General features: G+C 47.3%; 1 protein-coding gene across 4 annotated transcripts in view; it reads left to right on the top strand.

Annotated features, from left to right (window-relative positions):
- LOC309330390 (arylacetamide deacetylase-like 4) overlaps window positions 1-20,166 on the top strand; it is an 85,064-nt gene that overhangs the window by 27,768 nt on the left and 37,130 nt on the right. For 2 of the 4 annotated variants that reach the window (XM_081841994.1, XM_081841993.1), the window contains exons 3-4: window positions 946-1,009; window positions 2,258-3,059. The exons of 1 other annotated variant lie outside the window; for it this stretch is intronic. In XM_081841994.1, the coding sequence (XP_081698120.1) occupies window positions 946-1,009; window positions 2,258-3,038 (845 nt within the window). In that variant the 3' untranslated portion in view covers window positions 3,039-3,059. Of the gene's footprint in view, window positions 1-945; window positions 1,010-2,257; window positions 3,060-20,166 lie in introns of those variants that run through there. One more of the 4 variants, XM_081841990.1, reaches the window with a different exon arrangement.

Genomic DNA, 20,166 nt, shown 5'->3' with positions numbered 1-20,166 from the left:
CCTAAACAGGCCTGCCTTCAGATGTCTTCTAAAAATCTGGTAGGTTTTTTTTTCCTTTGACATCTGGTGGGAGGGCATTCCAAAGGGTGGGCACTACTACAGAGAAGGCCCTCTGCCTGGTTCCCTGTAACTTCACGTCTTGCAGTGAGGGAACTGCAAGAAGGCCCTCGGCACTGGACCTCAGTGTCCAGGCAGAACGATGGAGGTGGAGACGCTCCTTCAGGTATACTGGAGGCCATTAAGGGCTTTAAAGGTCAACACCAACACTTTGAATTGTGCTCGGAAACATACTGGGAGCCAATGTAAGTCTTTCAAGACCGGTGTTATGTGGTCTTGGCGGCCACTCCCAGTCACCAGTCTAGCTGCCGCATTCTGGATTAGTTAGTTGTAGTTTCCGGGTCACCTTGAAAGGTAGCCCCACGTAGAGCGCATTGCCGTAGTCCAAGCAGGAGATAACTAGAGCATGCACCACTCTGGCGAGACAGTCTGCGGGCAGGTAGGGTCTCAGCCTGCATTCCAGATGGAGCTGGTAAACAGTTGCCCTGGACGCAGAATTGACCTGTGCCTCCATGGACATTAAAAACAGACATTTATGACACAGCAATATTAGTCATATCCAGTCCTTTTTTCTAGAAAGAGAGGTGGCAGTACTCACCATGAAATTGTTAAGGTAAGTGCCACACTTTTATACAACAACAACAACAACAACAACAACAACAACAACAACAACAAAGAGGTGCTGGTACTGCATACCCTTGTGTACCCCCTGGGGGGGAAAGCATTGGTCATATCTGTTAATTTCAACAGGTTTACTTTCAGTAGGACTAACTCACAGTGGATTCAACTCACAGTGATTTCAGTGTGAACGACCAAGGAAATTTGTAATGGAGAGTAACAAATAATTGCTCACAGCAGGCAGTGTGTGATGTGTTTCCTCCCCCCTAGGAACCTCTGAAATGATCTGCCGTTCCATTGCCCACCAAACTGACTCTGTGGTTATGTGTGCTGAGTAAGTATCTTCATGCATGTTGTAGCAGAAAAAAGAGTATTTCCCCTCAGTTTCTAACTCTTCCACATGAGCCCAGAAAAAAGCTGATTTTGCCAACATAGTGGATTTGCCAACCTTTAGAATGGGTGTTCACCTTTGTATTTTGATTTTTATGCCTTTGGACCCAATCCCTCTGGCTTTAATGATAAGAAGAGCTCTGCTGGATCAGGCCATTAAACTACTTTTACAGAAAACCACCACATCAACCCATAAAAAGCCATTAGGATTCTTCTCCTAAGGCAAAATGGCCCTGTGGTTGAGAGGGAAAGTGCAGCTGGAGTTAAGGTGAACTTCTCTCCGGCAAATAAGCTCCAGCTGTTCCCAACTGTCCCGTCAGCCACACTTACCATCCAATGAGAGCAGTGGTACATTGGGCAATGGGAGAAGTGTCATTTGCCAGGGCTTCAGAGCCCTTTACAAGGCAAGCCTTCCCGACAGTAATGGACATCATCTCTCCCAATGGCTGCCCTCACTGCCTTAATGCACCTTTGGTGCATGATCTGAAGCCTCCTGGCCAAGGTGGGTTATCTGGAGTTCTTGGCTTTAAGGCCATATGGTTTAAAGTGGGCAGAAAGAGTGGGAAGCACTGATCTCAGGAAGGCATGGTGAGACATACTGGAGGTGATTCAGAACTGGGGTTGTTTTCCTGAGATGGAAAAGGAAATCAAGAAAACATTCAAAATATAGAAGTTCAAAATATTCAAAATATAGAAGTTGGTTATATTAGGCATGTCGTGTGGAAAGTGGCCTGGGGAAATGTGTTTGTCGCTCTCTCTGAACTCTAGAACATGTGGACATTCAATGAAGCTGAATGCTAGAAGATTCAGATAAAAGAAAGTACTTATCCATACAGTGCAAAGTTAACTATGGAACTAATTCCCACAGAAAGCAGAGGTAGCTTCCTCTGGATGGCTTCCTGTGGATGGCTTTGAAAAGGGATTAAATAATTGGGCAGAGTATAAGGCTACCAGTGGCTCCTAGCTATGCTGGCTATAGTCTGCCTCTATGGTCGGAATCAGATTTGACCAGCGGCCACTGAGAATGGGATGCCAAACTAGCATTATATTTGGGTGCAGAGCATCAGCCACAGAGGATGGTTGCATAGAAAGGAATGTGGCCCTAGGGGTGCCACCCTTGATATATATGCCATTGCAGGAAAATGCTGCAAAGAGTATGATGAATGCTGATGACATCTTGCCTTCTCTTTAGGTTTCGTTTAGCTCCTGAGCATCCGTATCCAGTCCCTGTACTGGACAGTTTAACTGCTGTAATATACTTTATGAAAAATGCAAAGGAATATGGAGTGGACGCCAGCCGCATTGCCATTGCTGGGGAGAGTATTGGAGGCACTTTTACTGCAGCCATTTGCCAAGAACTGGTGACCAGAGAGGACCTCCCAAGAGTGCGAGCTCAGGTCCTCATTTACCCATTCCTCCAAGGAATGGACTTCAATCTGCCATCCTATCAGCAAAACCATTCAGTTCCTCCTATGTTCCGGAAAAGAACTGTCAAAGTTGGTTTGACATATCTCACTGGGAAGACAATGAATGTAGATAGAGTTCTGAAAGGCGCCCATGTCCCTCCTGATTTGAGAGAGAAATACCAAAAATGGATAAGTGCTGATAACATTCCAGAAGAATTTAAAGCTAGGGGCTATGTTCCTGTAGAACCTGCTCCATTTTCAGAAGAACTTTATGAACAAGTTAAAAGAGGTACTGAGACAATGTTTGCCCCCCTTCTAGCAGAGGATGACATAATCCGCCAGCTCCCAGAGACTTTCATTCTAACCTGTGAATATGATGGATTCCGGGACGATGGGCTGTTGTACAAGAAGCGGTTAGAGGACAATGGTGTGCCAGTGACATGGTATCATGTTCAGGATGGATTCCACGGAATAATGGCCTTTGCTGGTTGGGGGCCACTTGAATTCCCGAGCACACAGAAATGTTTGCAGAGTGTAATACAGTTCTTAAAAGATTTATATAAATGAATGACCTTCTTTGTTTTCCAATGGCTGTCTTCTGCTTCTGTGGAGGGAAATTTTGTTCTTAGAGAAATATCTTAGAGAAATTACAAGTGAATATTAATACTAAAGCAGTTCTGATATTTGTGGACGCGGAGAAAGCCTTTGACAACATTTCTTGGAGTTTCATGAAGAAAAACATACAAGGGATGGGGGTTGGTCAAGGGTTTGGAAATGGTATAGGTGCAATTTACTCAGAACAAAAGGCTAAATTAATTGTGAATAATGTAGTGACGGAAGAATTTAAGATAGAGAAAGGAACACGACAAGGTTGCCCAATCTCTCCATTGCTTTTTATATCGGTCCTGGAGATCCTTTTAAACATGATTAGAAGGGACCAATTGGTTAAAGGTATACAAGTTGGAGCTAAACAGTACAAACTGCACTGGGATGAACTTCACCGCATGTAATGCTCTGAAGGAAAATGTAATGAAAATGATATATAGATGGTACATGACCCCAGTTAAACTTGCCAAAATATACCATTCGTCTGATAATAAATGTTGGAAATGCAGAGAAAATGAAGGAACATTCTTTCACCTCTGGTGGACATGCCCTAAGGTGAAGGCCTTCTGGGAAATGATATATAATGAGCTGAAAAAGGTATTTAAGTATACCTTCACAAAGAAACCAGAGGCCTTCCTTCTGGGTATTGTCGGCCAGAAGGTGTTAAAGAAGGATCGAACATTTTTTATGTATGCAACAACGGCAGCAAGGATTCTCATCGCAAAAAACTGGAAAACTCAAGATCTACCCACACTGGAAGAGTGGCAGATGCAGCTGATGGACTATATGCAACTGGCCGAGATGACCGGCAGAATCCGTGATCTGGGAGAAGAGAAGATGGAGGAAGACTGGGAGAAATTCAAGATGTATCTACAAAAACATTGTAATTTGGTTGAATGTTAAGAAGGATGCTAGATTATAAAAAATTGGCCACCACTAAACTAGATTTAAATTTGATGATAAGTGAGACTAAAGAAAATATAAAATTTTTTTGGAAGAAGTGCTAGATTATACTTGAATGAGTGGACATGAGATTGTAAACAAGTTGATAATTTGTTTGGAAAAACTTTTTTAACGATGTAAATGGGAGCGGGAGACGTGAGGGAGTCCAAAGAAGTGATGAAATTGTTGTAATAGAAGTAAGATCGTTTATTATGTGTGCATTTATATTTAAAAACCTTAATAAATATTTATATATATATATAAAAATAAACAGTACAAACTGAAAGCATTTGCTGATGATTTGGTATTGACATTACAGGAGCCAGAGTCTAGTACTAAAAGAGTACTGGAACTAATTCAAGAATTTGGTCAGGTAGCGGGTTTTAAGTTGAACAAAATGAAAACTAAGGTTTTAGAGAAAAACCTAACAGTGATTGAGAGAGAGAGGTTTCAGAAGGAGACAGGATTAACACTGGTTAAGAAAGTGAAATACCTAGGGGTCAATATGACTGCCAAGAATGTGAAGTTATTTAAGGATAACTATGAAAAATGTTGGATGGAAGTGAAAAAGGACTTGTAAATATGGTCAAATCTGAAGCTATCATTGCTAGGCCGAATTGCTGCGATAAAAATGAATGTACTGCCTAGGATGCTGTTTTTGTTTCAAACATTGCAAATTCTGGATAAAATGGATTGTTTCAAGAAGTGGCAGAGAGATATTTCTAGATTTGTCTGGCAGGGCAAGAAACCTCGAATAAAATTTAAGATACTAACTGATGCTAAAGAAAGAGGTGGATTTGCCCTGCCAGACCTTAAATTTTATTATGAATCAGCCGCTTTTTGCTGGCTGAGAGAATGGTTGCTTCTTGAAAATACTGACGTGCTGGATCTAGAAGGTTTTAACAACGTATTTGGGTGGCATGCATATTTGTGGTATGATAAGGTCAAAGCACATAAAGCGTTTAAAAATCATATTGTCAGAAAAGCACTGTTTAACGTCTGGATAAGATATAAGGACTTGCTCGAAAATAAAACCCCAAGGTGGTTGTCACCAATGGAAGCGAAGGCTCAGAAAAAGCTCAATATGGAGGCCAAATGGCCGAAATATTGGGAAATTCTGGAACAAGAGGGAGATAGATTAAAACTACAGAGTTTTGAAAAACTAAAAAATAGAGTGCGAGATTGGCTTCATTATTATCAAATAATGGAGGCATATAATCTGGACAAAAAAATTGGCTTCCAGGTGGAAAAATCAAAATTGGAAATAGAACTGTTAGATCCCAAAAGTAAGAACTTGTCAAGAATGTATAACTTGTTGCTGAGATGGAACACTCAGAATGAAACTGTGAAATCAGCTATGATTAAATGGGCACAAGATGTTGGACATAATATTATGATGGCTGACTGGGAACAGTTATGGGCCACAGGTATGAAATTTACGGCATGTAACGCCTTAAGAGAGAATATAATGAAAATGATATACAGGTGGTACATGACACCAGTCAAGCTTGCAAAAATTTATCATTTGCCCGATAATAAATGTTGGAAATGTAAAGAGACTGAAGGCACATTCTTTCACCTTTGGTGGACATGCCCAAGGATTAAGACTTTCTGGGAAATGATCTACAATGAAATGAAAAAGGCATTTAAATATACTTTTCTGAAGAAACCAGAGGCCTTTCTCCTGGGCATGGTCGGCCAATTGGTGCCAAAGAAGGATAGAACTTTCTTTATGTATGCTACAACAGCAGCAAGAATACTTATTGCAAAGTACTGGAAGACACAAGATCTACCCACCCGGGAAGAATGGCAGATGAAGGTGATGGACTTCATGGAACTGGCAAAAATGACTGGCAGAATCCGAGACCAGGGAGAAGAGACGGTGGAAGAAGATTGGAAGAAATTTAAAGTTTATCTACAGAAACATTGTAAAATTAAGGAATGTTAGAAGGAGGCTGGAATGAAGTTATGTGGCTTTAGCAGAAATATTATAAAGGATTAAGTACAAATAGATTGTTAATGGATGAAAGGAGGAAAGGTAACGTTATATTATATTAATAAATTATAGGATAAAAATTGGGAAAGATGGAAAGGATTTGCTGAAATAGCTAACCGAAATAGAATACAAAAAAGGGAGGTGCAAGGAGGTCAAAGAAACAAGCAAATGAAAGATAAGTTATGGGAAGGTTTGTTGTGTTTTTTAATTGTTTCTATTTTTCTGTTTTTCTGTTTTTTATAAAAAAAAATTATATTCTCTTCTTTCATTATTGTGATGTGTTGTCAAGTTTTTGTTTAACTTGGAGTTATCTCTTTCTCTTTTTGTAACATTTAAAACTTTAATAAATATTTAAATAAATATTATTTATTTGTGCCAATCCTTAAGTTAAAAGAAAAACTCAGGTCCAAGGTTTTTGTTATGTACTGAAGTTCTTACCCTGGGCCAGCAGGGGGATACTGTAGATAGTTTTCACTCAGGTCCACGTCAGTTATTTTAGGCGGGAAACCCTGGGTTATTGTTGCTACAATGTTGACAGCCGGCTGCCTATAAAAGCAGGCCGGCTGAGCTGTTTGCTGTTCAGTTCTGTCCAGCTTACAAATAAAGAGCTGCTCTGGAGAAATCGCTGTGTTGTCTGCTATGTTCGCCCACAACTTAACACTGGCGACGAGGATGGGATCGATGGACATCAGAGCACAGCCAAATGCAGCCACCTCTGAGCAGAGCTGAATCACTGAGCGAAATCACTGAACAGAACCAATTCAGAGCTGACTGTTCTGGCTAGAGCACGGTGTTCCATCCATCGCCCTTCACGCTGGCATCGGAATCATGGCTTCACTTGTGCCTCTACCGCCGTTTGCGCCAGCCTCTGAATCATCTGACTACTACCTCGCTCGGTTTGACTGCTACCTCCAAGCCAACGAGCTGACGCAAGTATCACAGGAGCGTAAGCGGGGCCTGTTCCTCAGCCTCTGTGGGCCTGAGGTGTTTGAGACGGCCCGAGCATTGGTTGCGCCTGAAGCAGTCCAGGCAACACCGTGGGACACGATCCAAGAGAAGCTCCGCAACCACTACGCACCAAAGCCGTCCAAGATTGCTGCCCGCCATGCGTTCTATCACCGGAACCAGGCAGAGGGGGAGTCAATCAACAACTACACCACCGCCCTGCGACAGGCTGCAATGCACTGCGAGTTCTGAGACTTAGACGATGCCCTGATGGATCGAATCGTCTGTGGGGTCCGGGACATCCATCTGCAATGGCGTCTCCTCGCCAAGCCAGACCTCACGCTACAGAAAGCCATTGAGGAGGCTGTGGCCTCAGAAGCTGCTGAACGCTCCGCCCAGGAGATCCGCAAGTCCAGCAGCCCGTGTCTTGCTAGGAAGCCAGTTCCAGTGCATCATGAAGAGGCCAGCAGTGATGAGGCATCCTCCAGTGAAGACAATGACGTGCACCAGACAAAGCAGGAGTGCAGGAAGTTCCAACAGAAGTCCAAGGGCCAACCGGAATGTGCCAGCTGCGGAGGGAACCATTCCCGTGCCAAGTGTCGATTCAGAGACGCCATCTGTAGGAAGTGTTCCAGAAGGGGCCACATCGCTAAGGTCTGCCGATCGGCTCCGTCTGACACCCCCCCTTCACCGACTCGCAAGTCCAAGTCTTCACTCCAGTCTGCCAAGGAAAGCTGTTTCGCTCTCACCAACTGCCGCTGCCCGTCTGGAACCACGATTGGCCAAACCGACTCACCTACGCGACGCAAGCTGAACGTCACAGTGCTCATTGAAGGAGCTCCATGTGACATGGAGATCGACACCGGGTCTGCCATGTCCATCGTGTCTTGGAGCACCATCAAAAGACTGGTACCCAGAGTGTCCAAAAGGCAACTCGACTCTCACCGCGTACACCTGAGAGACTACCAGGGAAACGACATTCCCGTGGTAGGCATTGGCCGGTTCCAGATCGCCTTCAAGGATTTTTCGGGCCTGCTCCGGTTGGTGGTGGTCGAAGGTCAGCGGCCAAGCCTCCTAGGGCTAGACTGGTTTGATGCCCTAGGCCTGGAAGTCACCGGCATCAACTGCATCTCTAACGCAGAGACTGAGGGTCTGGTCAAAGACTTTGCCGAGGTTTTTGACGGCACTTTGGGGCAATATACAGGTACGCCCATCTCCTTTAGCCTTGATCCACAAGTTGCCCCCATCAAGCTAAAGCCATGCCGGGTTCCCTTTGCTCTCAAGGCTAAGGTGGACGAACAACTGGACAAGCTGATCACCCAAGGAGTTTTGGAGCCAGCTGACCACGCCAAGTGGGAAACCCCCATCGTCACACCTGTCAAGCCAGATGGGTCGGTGAGAATCTGCGCTGACTACAAGTGCACGATCAACAAGGCACTTCAGCAGCACGCTTATCCGGTTCTTGTTGTCCAACACCTGCTGCATTCTCTGGGTGAGGGTAAGGTCTTCGCTAAGCTGGACCTTGCACAAGCCTATCAACAACTGCCCGTTGATGATGCCACTGCTGAAGCCCAGACGATCGTCACCCACCGAGGGGCATTCCGTTGCCGCCGGTTGCAGTGCAGGGTGAGTGTGGCTCCTGGCATCTTCCAAAGCCTTATGGAGCGTCTCCTGCAAGGGCTTCCGGGCGTGGTACCATATTTTGATGACGTCTTGGTGTCCGCAGACTCACACCAGCAGCTGTTCGAGCGCCTCCGTGCCGTGCTGACCAGGTTCCAAGAGGCCGGGCTCAAGGTAAAGAGGGAGAAGTGCCAGATCGCCGTTCCACAGGTAGAGTTCCTGGGCTATCTTATCGACGCCTCCAGCCTTCACCCGACCACATCCAAGATCTGCGCTATCCCGCAGGCCTCCATCCCAAAGAACAAGACGGAGTTGCAGGCGTTCCTGGGGCTACTGAACTTTTATAACATGTTCCTGCCCCACAAAGCCACGGTGGCTGAGCCTCTTCACCGACTCCTCAGCACAAAGACGCCTTGGTCCTGGGGTCATCGGGAGATGGCGGCCTTCAACGCGGTCAAGGCTCTCCTTTCATCGGACTGTGTGCTGGTACAGTACAGTGAATCCAGGCCGCTGGTCCTTGCCTGCGATGCCTCACCTTTTGGCATCGATGCTGTCCTTAGTCACCGTTTTCCAGACGGAAGAGAAGCACCGCTCGCCTACTTTTCCAGGACGCTATCTCCGACGGAACGGAATTACAGCCAGCTCGACAAGGAGGCACTGGCACTTGTGGCTGGAGTGAAGAGGTTCCATGAATATCTCTATGGCAGGACTTTTGACCTCATGCCGACGCCCTCAGCCGTTGCCCTCTTCCAGTGTTTGTGGAAGACCTGGCTCCAGCTTCATCGCTCCTCCTGATTGAGGATCTTCCGGCAGCGCCTGTATCGGCTGCCACTGTGGCCTCCGCATCTGCCCAGGATCGCACCATCAGCCGGGTGCTCAACTGGGTGTGGAGGGGTTGGCCACAAGGGCCTTTTGCATCGGAGTTCCAGCCCTTCGCAACCAGACAACATGAACTCTCGGCTCATCGCGGCTGTCTGCTGTGGGGAAACCGCGTCGTGATTCCCCAGGGACTCCGTCAGCGCATCCTGGAGGCTCTGCACGTTGGCCCCCCGGGAATTGTCAAAATGAAGGCGTTGGCTCGGTGTTACGTCTGGTGGCCTAACATGGACGATGCCATCACTGCCTGGGTGTCCTCCTGTCAAGCGTGCCAAGAGTCGAGGCCTGCACCACCGGCAGCTAAGGGACACACCTGGGAGACGCCAAAGACACCCTGGTCGAGGGTGCCACATCGATCTGGCTGGCCCTTTTCACGGGTGGTGGACACCTATTCCAAATGGCTGGAGGTGGCCCTGATGCCCTCCACCACTACCGAGGCCGTCACCCGGGTGCTGCGAGGCCTGTTTGCGACGCATGGGTGTCCTGATGTCCTTGTCTCCGACAACGGACCGCAGTTCACGTCAGGCACTTTTGAGCGGTATCTTTTGGTAATGGGCATCCGCCCTGCCCTAACAGCACCCTTTCATCCATCCAGCAACGGGCAAGCGGAGAGAATGGTGCGCTCGGCAAAAGAGGCACTGGCGCGCCTGGACCGGAGAGACTGGCACGAGCGGGTCACCGAATACTTGTTCGTGCAACACATCACCCCTCATGCGGCTACAGGGCGGAGTCCTGCTGAACTGCTTATGGGCCGCCGCCTCAGGTCACCGCTCGACCGGCTGCACCTGGACTTTGCCGTGGCCGAACCCCCAGGCTGTGCCAACGCGCCACGGTCATTTGTTCCAGGAAACCAGGTCTTTGCCCAGAACTATGTGGGGGACATTCCTTGGGTGCCAGCCACAGTAGTGGGAGTCACTGGACCTCGCTCATACCAGGTGGCACTCGAAGACGGACACTTGTGGCGCGGCACATAGACTAGCTTAGGCGCAGGGTTGGGGACTTGGACACTACTGTGGTGCCCCCAACTGCGCTTGTGGCTCCAGAAGAGACACTTACAGATGGCGAGGCTCCACCTATACCTCCCTCGCAAACTGCCAGCGTGGAGCCGAACCAAGCAGCTTCAGAGGGTCTGCCAGACTTACCACAGACTCAGACCACTCCACTTGCGGAGGCTCCACCCACAGCAGCGGATCCAGGGGATTTGGTTTCAACGCCACCTAGGGTCGCACCACAGCCTCAGCAAGAATTGTGTGGCCCCCCGGACTTGGCTACCGGTCCCCGGCGGTCTGGCAGAGTTTCCAAGCGCCCAACTTATTTAAAGGACTATGTTGTTGGACATGTATCACTGTTGGTCTAAGTATGGGAAATGTAACCGATATGCTTTTGTGCCTAATTGAACCATTACGTGTAGTGCTGTATATAAGGAAACCATTACGATTGTAACTAATGCCTTATCTCAGTGGGGAGGGGCAGTGGCGTAGTAATTTGCGCCCCCTAACCCGTGGATTTGCGCCCCCTAACCCGTGGATTTGCCCTAACCCCAGATGTTGTGCCCGGTGTGGCCGGCCGCCCCTGCACCCCCCACGCTATGCCACTGGGGAGGGGTGTTATGTACTGAAGTTCTCACCCTGGGCCAGCAGGGGGATACTGTAGATAGTTTTCACTCAGGTCCACGTCAGTTATTTTAGGCGGGAAACCCTGGGTTATTGTTGCTACAATGTTGACAGCCGGCTGCCTATAAAAGCAGGCCGGCTGAGCTGTTTGCTGTTCAGTTCTGTCCAGCTTACAAATAAAGAGCTGCTCTGGAGAAATCGCTGTGTCATCTGCTATGTTCGCCCACAACTTAACAGTTTTGTCAGGCTAATTTATTAAAATCACCATTGTGTTTGTAAGCACATAAGCAAAGCTCTGTTGGACCAGGCCATTGCCCCACTTTGTCCATAATCCTACTCTCACAGAGACCAAGCAGGTGCCTCCTGAGATGCCCACAAACAGGACCTGGGTGCAAGAGAAGTTTCCCTGCTTGTAATTCCTAGCAAATAGCATTAATACTGCATGCAGTAGTGGAGGGGAAACATACCCATGGTCTCCTCTATGAATTGGCCCAATCCTCCGTTAAAACCGTCCAAATGGGTCACCAACATTGCCTGTTGTGTTTGCTAATTCCAATGAATAACTGTAGTGCCAAAATAATTGGAACATTTTAGAGACTGAGGAGACATCATGCTTGTGACATCTAATTTATCTTATACAGTGGTACCTCAGGTTAAATACTTAATTCGTTCCGGAGGTCCGTTCTTAACCTGAAACTGTTCTTAACCTGAAGCACCACTTTAGCTAATGGGGCCTCCTCCTGCTGCTGCTGCTGCTGCGCCGCCGGAGCCTGATTTCTGTTCTTATCCTGAAGCAAAGTTCTTAACCTGAAGCACTATTTTGGGTTAGCGAAGTGTGTAACCTGAAGCATATGTAACCTGAAGCGTATATAACCTGAGGTACCACTGTATTTTAAAAACACACAAAATAACAGACTGATGTCAAAACAGAACACCATATCTATCTGTGCAAAGTTACTTCATGACAATCAGTGCTTTTTTCCTGGGAGTACTTAAGGGTGTACACATTACCTGCACATTTTTTTCTTGAAGAAAAGCATTGATGACACTCCATGGAACTATCCATTCTCCAACCTAGCAGGGCACCGCATTATTATTATTATTTTTAACCAGGCCGCTCATGTATCTCCCAAGAGTGTTTTAAGTGGTGGGTCCAGCAACTTACTTTACTGCAAGAAGATCTCATCCAAACTACTAACAAACCTGATACCCGAGAGTTGCTCCTATGAGCTTAAAGATGGGTCAGACGAACAATTTCAGAGGTTAACCCCCCCCCCAAAGTTCTGTTAAAGGGTAGCTTGGATGAATATTCCCATTTTTCAAATGCTTTTTATTGATTTTTTCACAAACAAATAAAACTTAATTTTTTACAATCAACATTTTGTGTCGTCTTATTTACACTTTGTAAGTTCACGCCCAGACTTCCTTCCTTCCCTGCTTCGGTTTTCTTAATTTATATCTTCTCTTGCAGATTCTTATTTACCCTCTATACACATCACAGGATTTATGTTAACCCTGCTAAAGTTTTTAAACTTCTACAGTTAATTCTTATGTATGCAACAAATTTACTCCACTCTTCTTCAAACTTTGTCCCTTTTTGGTCTCGAATTTTATAAGTCATTTTAGCCAATTCTGTATACTCAAAAACTTTGGTCTGCCACTCCATTGCCATTGGGATCTCCTGTGATTTCCATTTTTGAGCCACAAGAATCCTGGCTGCAGCCGTGGCATATTGAAATAGTTTACGATCCTCCTTTTTCACCTCCTCCCCTATTATCCCTAATAAAAAAGCCTCTGGTTTTTTAGGGAATGTATACTTTAAAAGTTTATTCAGTTCATTATATATTAGATCCCAAAACTTTTCCATCTTTTCACACGTCCACCACGCTTGGATGAATATTCCCAAAAGGGACAGAACCTCCCTCCCTCCCCCACCCTTCCTTTTGCATGTCAAGAGAGGCTGGCATCCTTCCTCATCACAGACCTCTTTCACTTGGTCTACCCGCTTCCCACACCCCACATTGAGGAGCCGCAGTGCCGCCGCCCCCAGAATCCCCCTAAAACCAACCCTGTCACGTGTCAAAGGCAAGGGGTGGACGGGCACCTCCCCAGTCTGCAGCCTCCCTTCCCATCCCCTCTCCCCACCCTGCCCACTGCTGGCACTCAATTCTCACCTAGAATGATGCCTTGGTGTCGCTGGCTCTCCTCACAACCCAGGCGGCCTGGGGTCTGCTCTGCCTTTTGGGAGGAAAGGGGGTGAGGTGGGGGCGGGCCGCCCCGGGTGTCACCACTGAGGGTGGCTGGGTGGTAGTGCGCCTGAGCCACACGTCTCTCCTAGGAGTGATGCGGTGGCTTGGGCGCCCGCAGGCTCTGCGCTGCCCCAAATGGTCCACCCGCCACCTCCCCCTCAGCTGTAGGGCGGCTGAGTGGGAGGAGGCAGGCAGACTCCTCGGAGGCCCCACAGAGCGTCCTGCCCCGGCTCGCCCCACCCAGCCCCACGGTCAGCTGCTCCTGGGCGCAAGGCATGTGTGCCACTTCAGGCACCTGATTGGCTTGCTCCACCACTGCACCCTGGGAGATCTTGAGCATAAGATCATGGATTGTTGAATTGGAAGGGATCCTGAGGGTCATTTAGCCCAACCCCCTGCAATGCAGTTGGGCCATTCCATGGCCAGTAATCCAGAGACTTTTACCTTACACTTTTACATTGCTTTCAGTTTCAGTTTCCTAAAAGTAGAATAAGAGAAGGTCCCAGATATTGGTTTTTATTTTAAATCTCAGCTCGTTTTTTGAGTTACGAGGGTTTAAAAAAACTGACAGTTTTGTCCTTGCCAGACTACACAAAAATCTTAAAAGCTCAGCCCAGAATTGAGATATTTCAAAACTAAAAATACCAATCTCTTCAGGACCTCATGGGCGTTAATATGACATGGCACATGATGGACTTGGTCCAAATTTGAAAGTTAAGTTACATAATTTAACATTTTTAGAAGTGATTTAAAGAAATTAAGATAATTTTTAAAATTCCATTTTTTATTTATTCATTATTTCATATTTCTTCTTGCAAAATTTCATCCCATCTCAACGGGATCACATTAAATATATCTATATCTATATCTATATCTATATCTATATCTATATCTATATCTATATCTATATCTATATCTATATCTATATCTATATATCTCTATCTCTATCTCTATCTCTATCTCTATCATCTCTATCTCTATCTCTATCTCTATCTCTATCTCTATCTCTATCTATATATTGTACATACATGTCGGCCTTATTGGGTTCTGTTTAGGATAAATGTGTCTTCCTGGAGTAAAATATAACAGAATAAACAAGACTTCAAGCCACTTCAGGCATTTCTTTAAAAAGTTATTCATTTAAAGGGTATCTGAAAAACTAGTTAGGCTTTTCTTTTACAAATGTGTTCCAAAGCAGACTGGTAGCTTGCTGAGTTTTTAACGTTTTGTGTAGTCTGGCAAAGTGCAAATTATAAATTTCAAACCCTCATAAACTAAAAAAAATGCGATGGGATTAAAAAAAGGTAACTTTTAAAGGTTTAAACGTAGTTCTGATGGTTCAACAAGTGTACAAAATTTCAAGAAAATCAGATGACATGAGGTAAAAAATTCACCAAAAATGTCTTCCTCAGTGGCAATGAGCATCTGAAGGTTCACCTCACAGTTGATGAAGCATTGAGCTGCTCGAGCTGCTGCTGGTATCTGGACTCTGCACCTGCCAAGGGAGAGAGATCAGAGTTTTCCATCTCCGAGATGGGCTACCTTCCAAGGTTGATGAGCCCCATGGGCCCCTCACTTCCCTCTGCAGCATGTGCTGAAGCAAATTACGTTCGAATGTGATCTGTCATATACAGTAAAGGTAAAGGGACCCCTGACCATTAGGTCTAATCGTGGCCAACACTGGGGTTGCAGCGCTCATCTCGCTTTATTGGCCGAGGGAGCCGGCGTACAGCTTCCGGGTCATGTGGCCAGCATGACTAAGCCGCTTCTGGCGAAACCAGAGCAGCGCACAGAAACGCCATTTACCTTCCCGCTGGAGTGGTACCTATTTATCTACTTGCACTTTGACATGCTTTCGAACTGCTAGGTTGGCAGGATCTGTCATATACGATATTACAAAGCTAATCCTAGGTTGGCAGCAGAGTCAGGAACATTCCCTTCCAGCCTTGCTGGTGCTAGAGAGAGGTTACAGCAATAATGCAAAGCAGGTTGCAGTGTTTTGTACATCTTGCATGCCCATAGCTGTCAACTTACAGATTTGAATATAAGGGACCAGCAGCCTCGAAAATAAGGGATCAGCAGCCAAAATAAGGGATCACAGGACCCAAAGTAAGGAGCTCAGCTAATAGCAACAGTTCTGCTACTCCTTGTTGCCAAAGTTGCGCTTTGTGCGTGGAGGGAAAGCGGCGGGTTTAATCCTTTGCGGGGAAGCCTGCTCTCATTTCATTTTAAAGAAAGAGAAGCAGAGAAGAGAGAGACCCTGTCTGGGCAGAGGCGAGGTCACATGGCGGGGAGCCACGCTCACCTCTTGCAAAAGAGAGGGGGCGGCAGAAGGTCTCTCTCTGACGTGTCACACTGCCACCAAGCTCCCGGAGTGCGCATGGGCGCACGCCCCAACACAGTTGGAGCCTCCCTCCCTCCCTGCTTCTTTTGAAACCCGGGAAAATTAAAGGACATTATCAATCCGGGACAGCAGCGGGACATGGCGCTGGGATGAGGGACTGTCCCGCCAAATAAGGGACACTTGACAGCTATGTGTATGCCTCCTTCCAGCCACTCCTGCTGCTATGCTGGTGCCAAACATATTGCTCTGCTTTTCTTTGGACCATATGAGCAAGGCTGAGAGGTGGATCTTGTTTTCTGGGCAGCCCAGGACCTCCACACACACTGCCTAGGCTTGCGCTCCCGGGAAGTCACTTTAGTGCTCCTGGAAGCCATGGGTGCACAACGACAGGGGTTGCAGTTGAGGGGTTTGGGCAGGACACTTGTTCCTTGTCAGCTTACACTGAAAATGCCAGTAGATAGAAAAAAGGAGCGGTCCCTTTGCACAGCGACTCCAGCCTCTCAAACCTGAATAGTTTTGCCTTTCTGCTTTTGCCTTTTGTGCTTATGGAATGTCAAGATGAGCTGGGAAGTAGCTCAGTGGCACAGCATGGAGGGCCCACCATGTTGCTGTGATGGGATTTGTGGGAAGGATTCCCTTGCAACTTGTACCGCAGGCCAAGTACTCAGGGCATGAATAGGAAGTATTTTGTTGCCAAAAGGAGGATTGACTAAGCACATGGAGGAGGAGATTACAGGTGCTGAACAAGTGGGCTGTAGTCTCTTCACGTGTCTTAAGGTCTGTTTTGTTTGAGGGGAGGGTGAGTTGACAAATCACTGAAGTTGCTTCAACGTAAGGAGTTGCATTATGTGACATAGGGCGTAGTGAGGAGATCTGTAACTGGAGATGTCAGAGATTGTCTACAGCATTTTGCAGGATGAATTTGGGGCCTCTTCACATTTTGCATTTCATCTCCGCAGGAAGACATGCCATATTCTTTCCATGGCAACTGGGAGCATAGCTGTCAACTTTCCCCCCTTTTTAAGGGAAATTCCCTTATTCCGAATAGGATCCCTTGCAAGAAAAGGGAGAAGTTGCCAGAAATGCCCATGGTGGCTCTGAAGTCAAAATGAAATAAATCTGTGAATTTGATGAAATTCCAAGGCATAACATAGTCTAATCAACAACAGAGCCACCATTTTTTTAAATTTTATTCTCGCAAAATAAATACATTGAGGAACAGAAACTTCAAATATGGGGTGGGGATTGGGATTCCTGGAAGACTTTGGCTTTTTCCTTTGGCCTTTGGTGGGTGTCATTTATTTATTCATTTGAAATATGCATAAAGTACTAAAGATTTGGTGTATGGGGTGTTAGGGGAAGGTTAACACCTCTGGTGGGGACATGTCATGTTCCTTCTGGGGTAGTTTATCCACTTTAGGTCTCTACCCTGCACAGCAATGTTTTCTAGAAGTTGTCAGCATGTGACAGCAACCACTCCCTGGGAAAAGGCTAAACCAGGTGAGGTTAGCCAATGGGTCTCAACCCCTCTGGCAGAGTGAGTGGACGAGACCAATAGTGGGTTCAACAGTCAAGAAGGCTGTAAAGGCACATGCTGTAGAGGGAATGAGATAAGGACCCAGGACAGGAGCCTTAGAGAATGGTGGGAAGATAGGGACCTTCAGTCTGGTTTCCCCGAACCGCCCCCCTCCCCCACACACACATAGGCTGTCTGCTGCTTCTGTTTCGTTTCATTTGTTCAAATGAAGATATATATTTCTCTTCCCGCTCGTTTCTTCTTTTACTACTAGTGAGTGATTTTAAGGCAAGAGAAGGCACATTGGTGTCATGGCCACTGAGCAGTCTTTAAGTGATGCTCCCTACCACCACTACTGTGGTAAGGGTTGCCATATGTCCAAGAAAACCCAGACATCTCTTTTTCAGGGCCAACATACCCATCCAAGCATATTTTTATAGTTTAAAGGAGATGTCTGGGGTTTTTGGACTCGGGCGGTTCTGGCTCCGGCTGCTGTGTACACCGTGGCTGATGCCAGCCTGAGCTGGGCAATGAGGCGCACAGGGGCAGTGGCGGCAGCCCCGTGCGCCCGCACACCTCTTTCCCTGGCTCGGGCTGGCAGCAGCTCGAGCTGTCCTATTTTTAGCTCTTCAAGATACAGCAAACCATGAGGGGCAGGATTCTGAGGGCTTGCTATTGGAAGTGTCCAGACCCAGCAAACAATCCATATTGCCTTCCCCAAGTGTCACGAGTGGGGCTCCTCAACCATGCTTAGGTATCCCTGCCTTCTGAGGTGTGTCATAGCTGTGATGGCTTTGCCTGTTGCTTCCGCCACCCCAGAACAAGATGGCCGCCCAGGAGGAGACAGGTCAGACTTCTTCTCTGACAGGGCCCAGTGTTCTGAGGCAGGGACTTCTCATTCACCCACATGCTACACGTGGATGAGTAATGCTCCTTTCTGTGTCAACTGAGTTTTCCCTTCTTCTCATGGGTTTACAAAGAGGCAAGAGACTCCTTCCCTCATAGTAAAGACAGAAGGGGGATTTCCTCTTCACAGAAAGCCCATAAGAGAAAGAGTTGGCACCATCCAGGAGACGTATGAGAAGGAGATCATGGCTACCCTTGGCCAGTGCTCAAGGATGATGGGAGTTGTAAGTTCAAAAACATCTAGGGACCCAAGGTTGAGACCCAAAGAACACCGAGGGGCCAAAAGTTCTCCTCCCCCCAAACACTGAAATTGAAGAGCGCTAGTAAAACAATCCTCTCTGATTCAAGCAAGGCCTGTCACAAGGGAGCTGCTCTTCTGCGCCCTTTCCCCCACAGCAATGTTGGCTTTCCTTCCTTGCCCTCATCACCTCCACCCTATGGCGTCATGGCATTAGGTGGTGGCCTGCAGCATTATCTTGAGGACAAATCAACACTTGCAACCTTCCATTTGGATTACTGCAACATGTTATGCATGGAGTTGAATTTGGAAATGGTCTGGAATCTTCAGTTAGTACCAATAACAACTGTTGGGACAGAGAGAGAGAGAGAGAGAGAGAGAGAGAGAGAGAGAGAACCTGAGAATGTGTTCCACATCCATTGAGCTGTATCCAGTTCAGACGAGAAAGGGCATGGCTAACTCAGGTCCATAAACTGTATAAGCAGAGGAAGCTTAAATAAATAAATAAATAAATAAACAAACTATATACCGTATTTTTCGCCCCATAGGACGCACTTTTCCCCCTCCAAAAATGAAGGGGAAATGTGTGTGTGTCCTATGGGGCGAATGTAGGCTTTCACTGAAGCCTGGAGAGTGAGAGGCATCGGTGCGCACCGACCCCTCTCGCTCTCCAGGCTTCAGGAAGCTATCCGCAAGCCTTGCAAGCCTGGCGGGAGTTCCCGCGGGCTCACAAGGCTTGCGGGCAGCAGCTTGCATCCCCAGCGAGTGTCCGCAAGCCTTGCGAGCCCGGCGGGAGGTCCCACCGAGCGCACGAGGCTTGGGGCGGCAGCCTGTTGCCCGAAGCACGGGGAGCCCTCCAGAGGGCTCCCCGTGCTTCGGGCGAGTGTCCGCAAGCATTGCGCGCCCGGTGGGAGGTCCCGCCGGGCACGCGAGGCTTGGGGTGGGAGCCTGCAGCCCGAAGCACGTGAAGCCCTCCGGAGGGTGCCCCGTGCTTCGGGCAGGTGTGCGCAAGGCTTGGGGGGGCAGCCGCGGCTGGTGGAGGAAATATTTTTTTTTTATTCATTCCCCCCCCCCAAAAAAACGAGGTGCGTCCTATGGGCCGGTGCGCCCTATAGGACGAAAAATACGGTAAATGGAAAGTGGAGCTGTATGAGCAGCAAACTGATTTCTGCAAGAGCTATAGACTGGGTGGGATTGGCTCCCATTGGTCAGCCTGCACAGCACCAAACCTCTTTCCTCACCACACTGTTCTGGAAAGTTGCAGTGACCCGCCTGTTGTGAGGATGCCATTGCAGTGTTGTGCCAGCCCGCCCCTCCTGCATCGTTGTGCCGCCCTTTTAATTATGCCTGATAAACTCCTCAGGGAGGGAAGAGGCACAATGATTTTGTGTGGGAGGGCAGGCGAACTCCTATTCACAGCTTCCCTTGGGAGGAGAAGATAGGCAAATACACACCCACCAATGTGTACCCACACCCTGTGTGAGGAAAAACAGTGTCTTCCAGGAATCCAGGAGAGCTGCAATGTTTTACTAAATTACTAAACTATTTGTTTCCTTCTCAACTGAGAACTATGTGGGTTGGCCTAGGATGTTTTTTCCCCCACATGGCATAGGTGGTTCTCTTATAGAACCCACCAGCATTGGCTAAGGCGAAGTCCTTGTCTCTGTGCCTCTGAGTTTAAGGGAAATGTCATTCGGTGAAACTCTGTGGATGCTGATATTATATATGACCATTTTCATTCACTCCTTGCTGTTTGCATGGGGAGCTTATTATCGTCTTACTAGGATCCACCTGCCTCGAGGAATGAACTGCCGTGCATTAGTACTACTCTGTGATTTCTCACT

This window comes from Podarcis erhardii (assembly GCF_964252035.2).
Source record: "Podarcis erhardii genome assembly, chromosome: 15".
Classification (NCBI taxonomy): Eukaryota; Metazoa; Chordata; class Lepidosauria; order Squamata; family Lacertidae; genus Podarcis; species Podarcis erhardii.
This window is presented reverse-complemented; position numbering and strand designations above follow the sequence as displayed.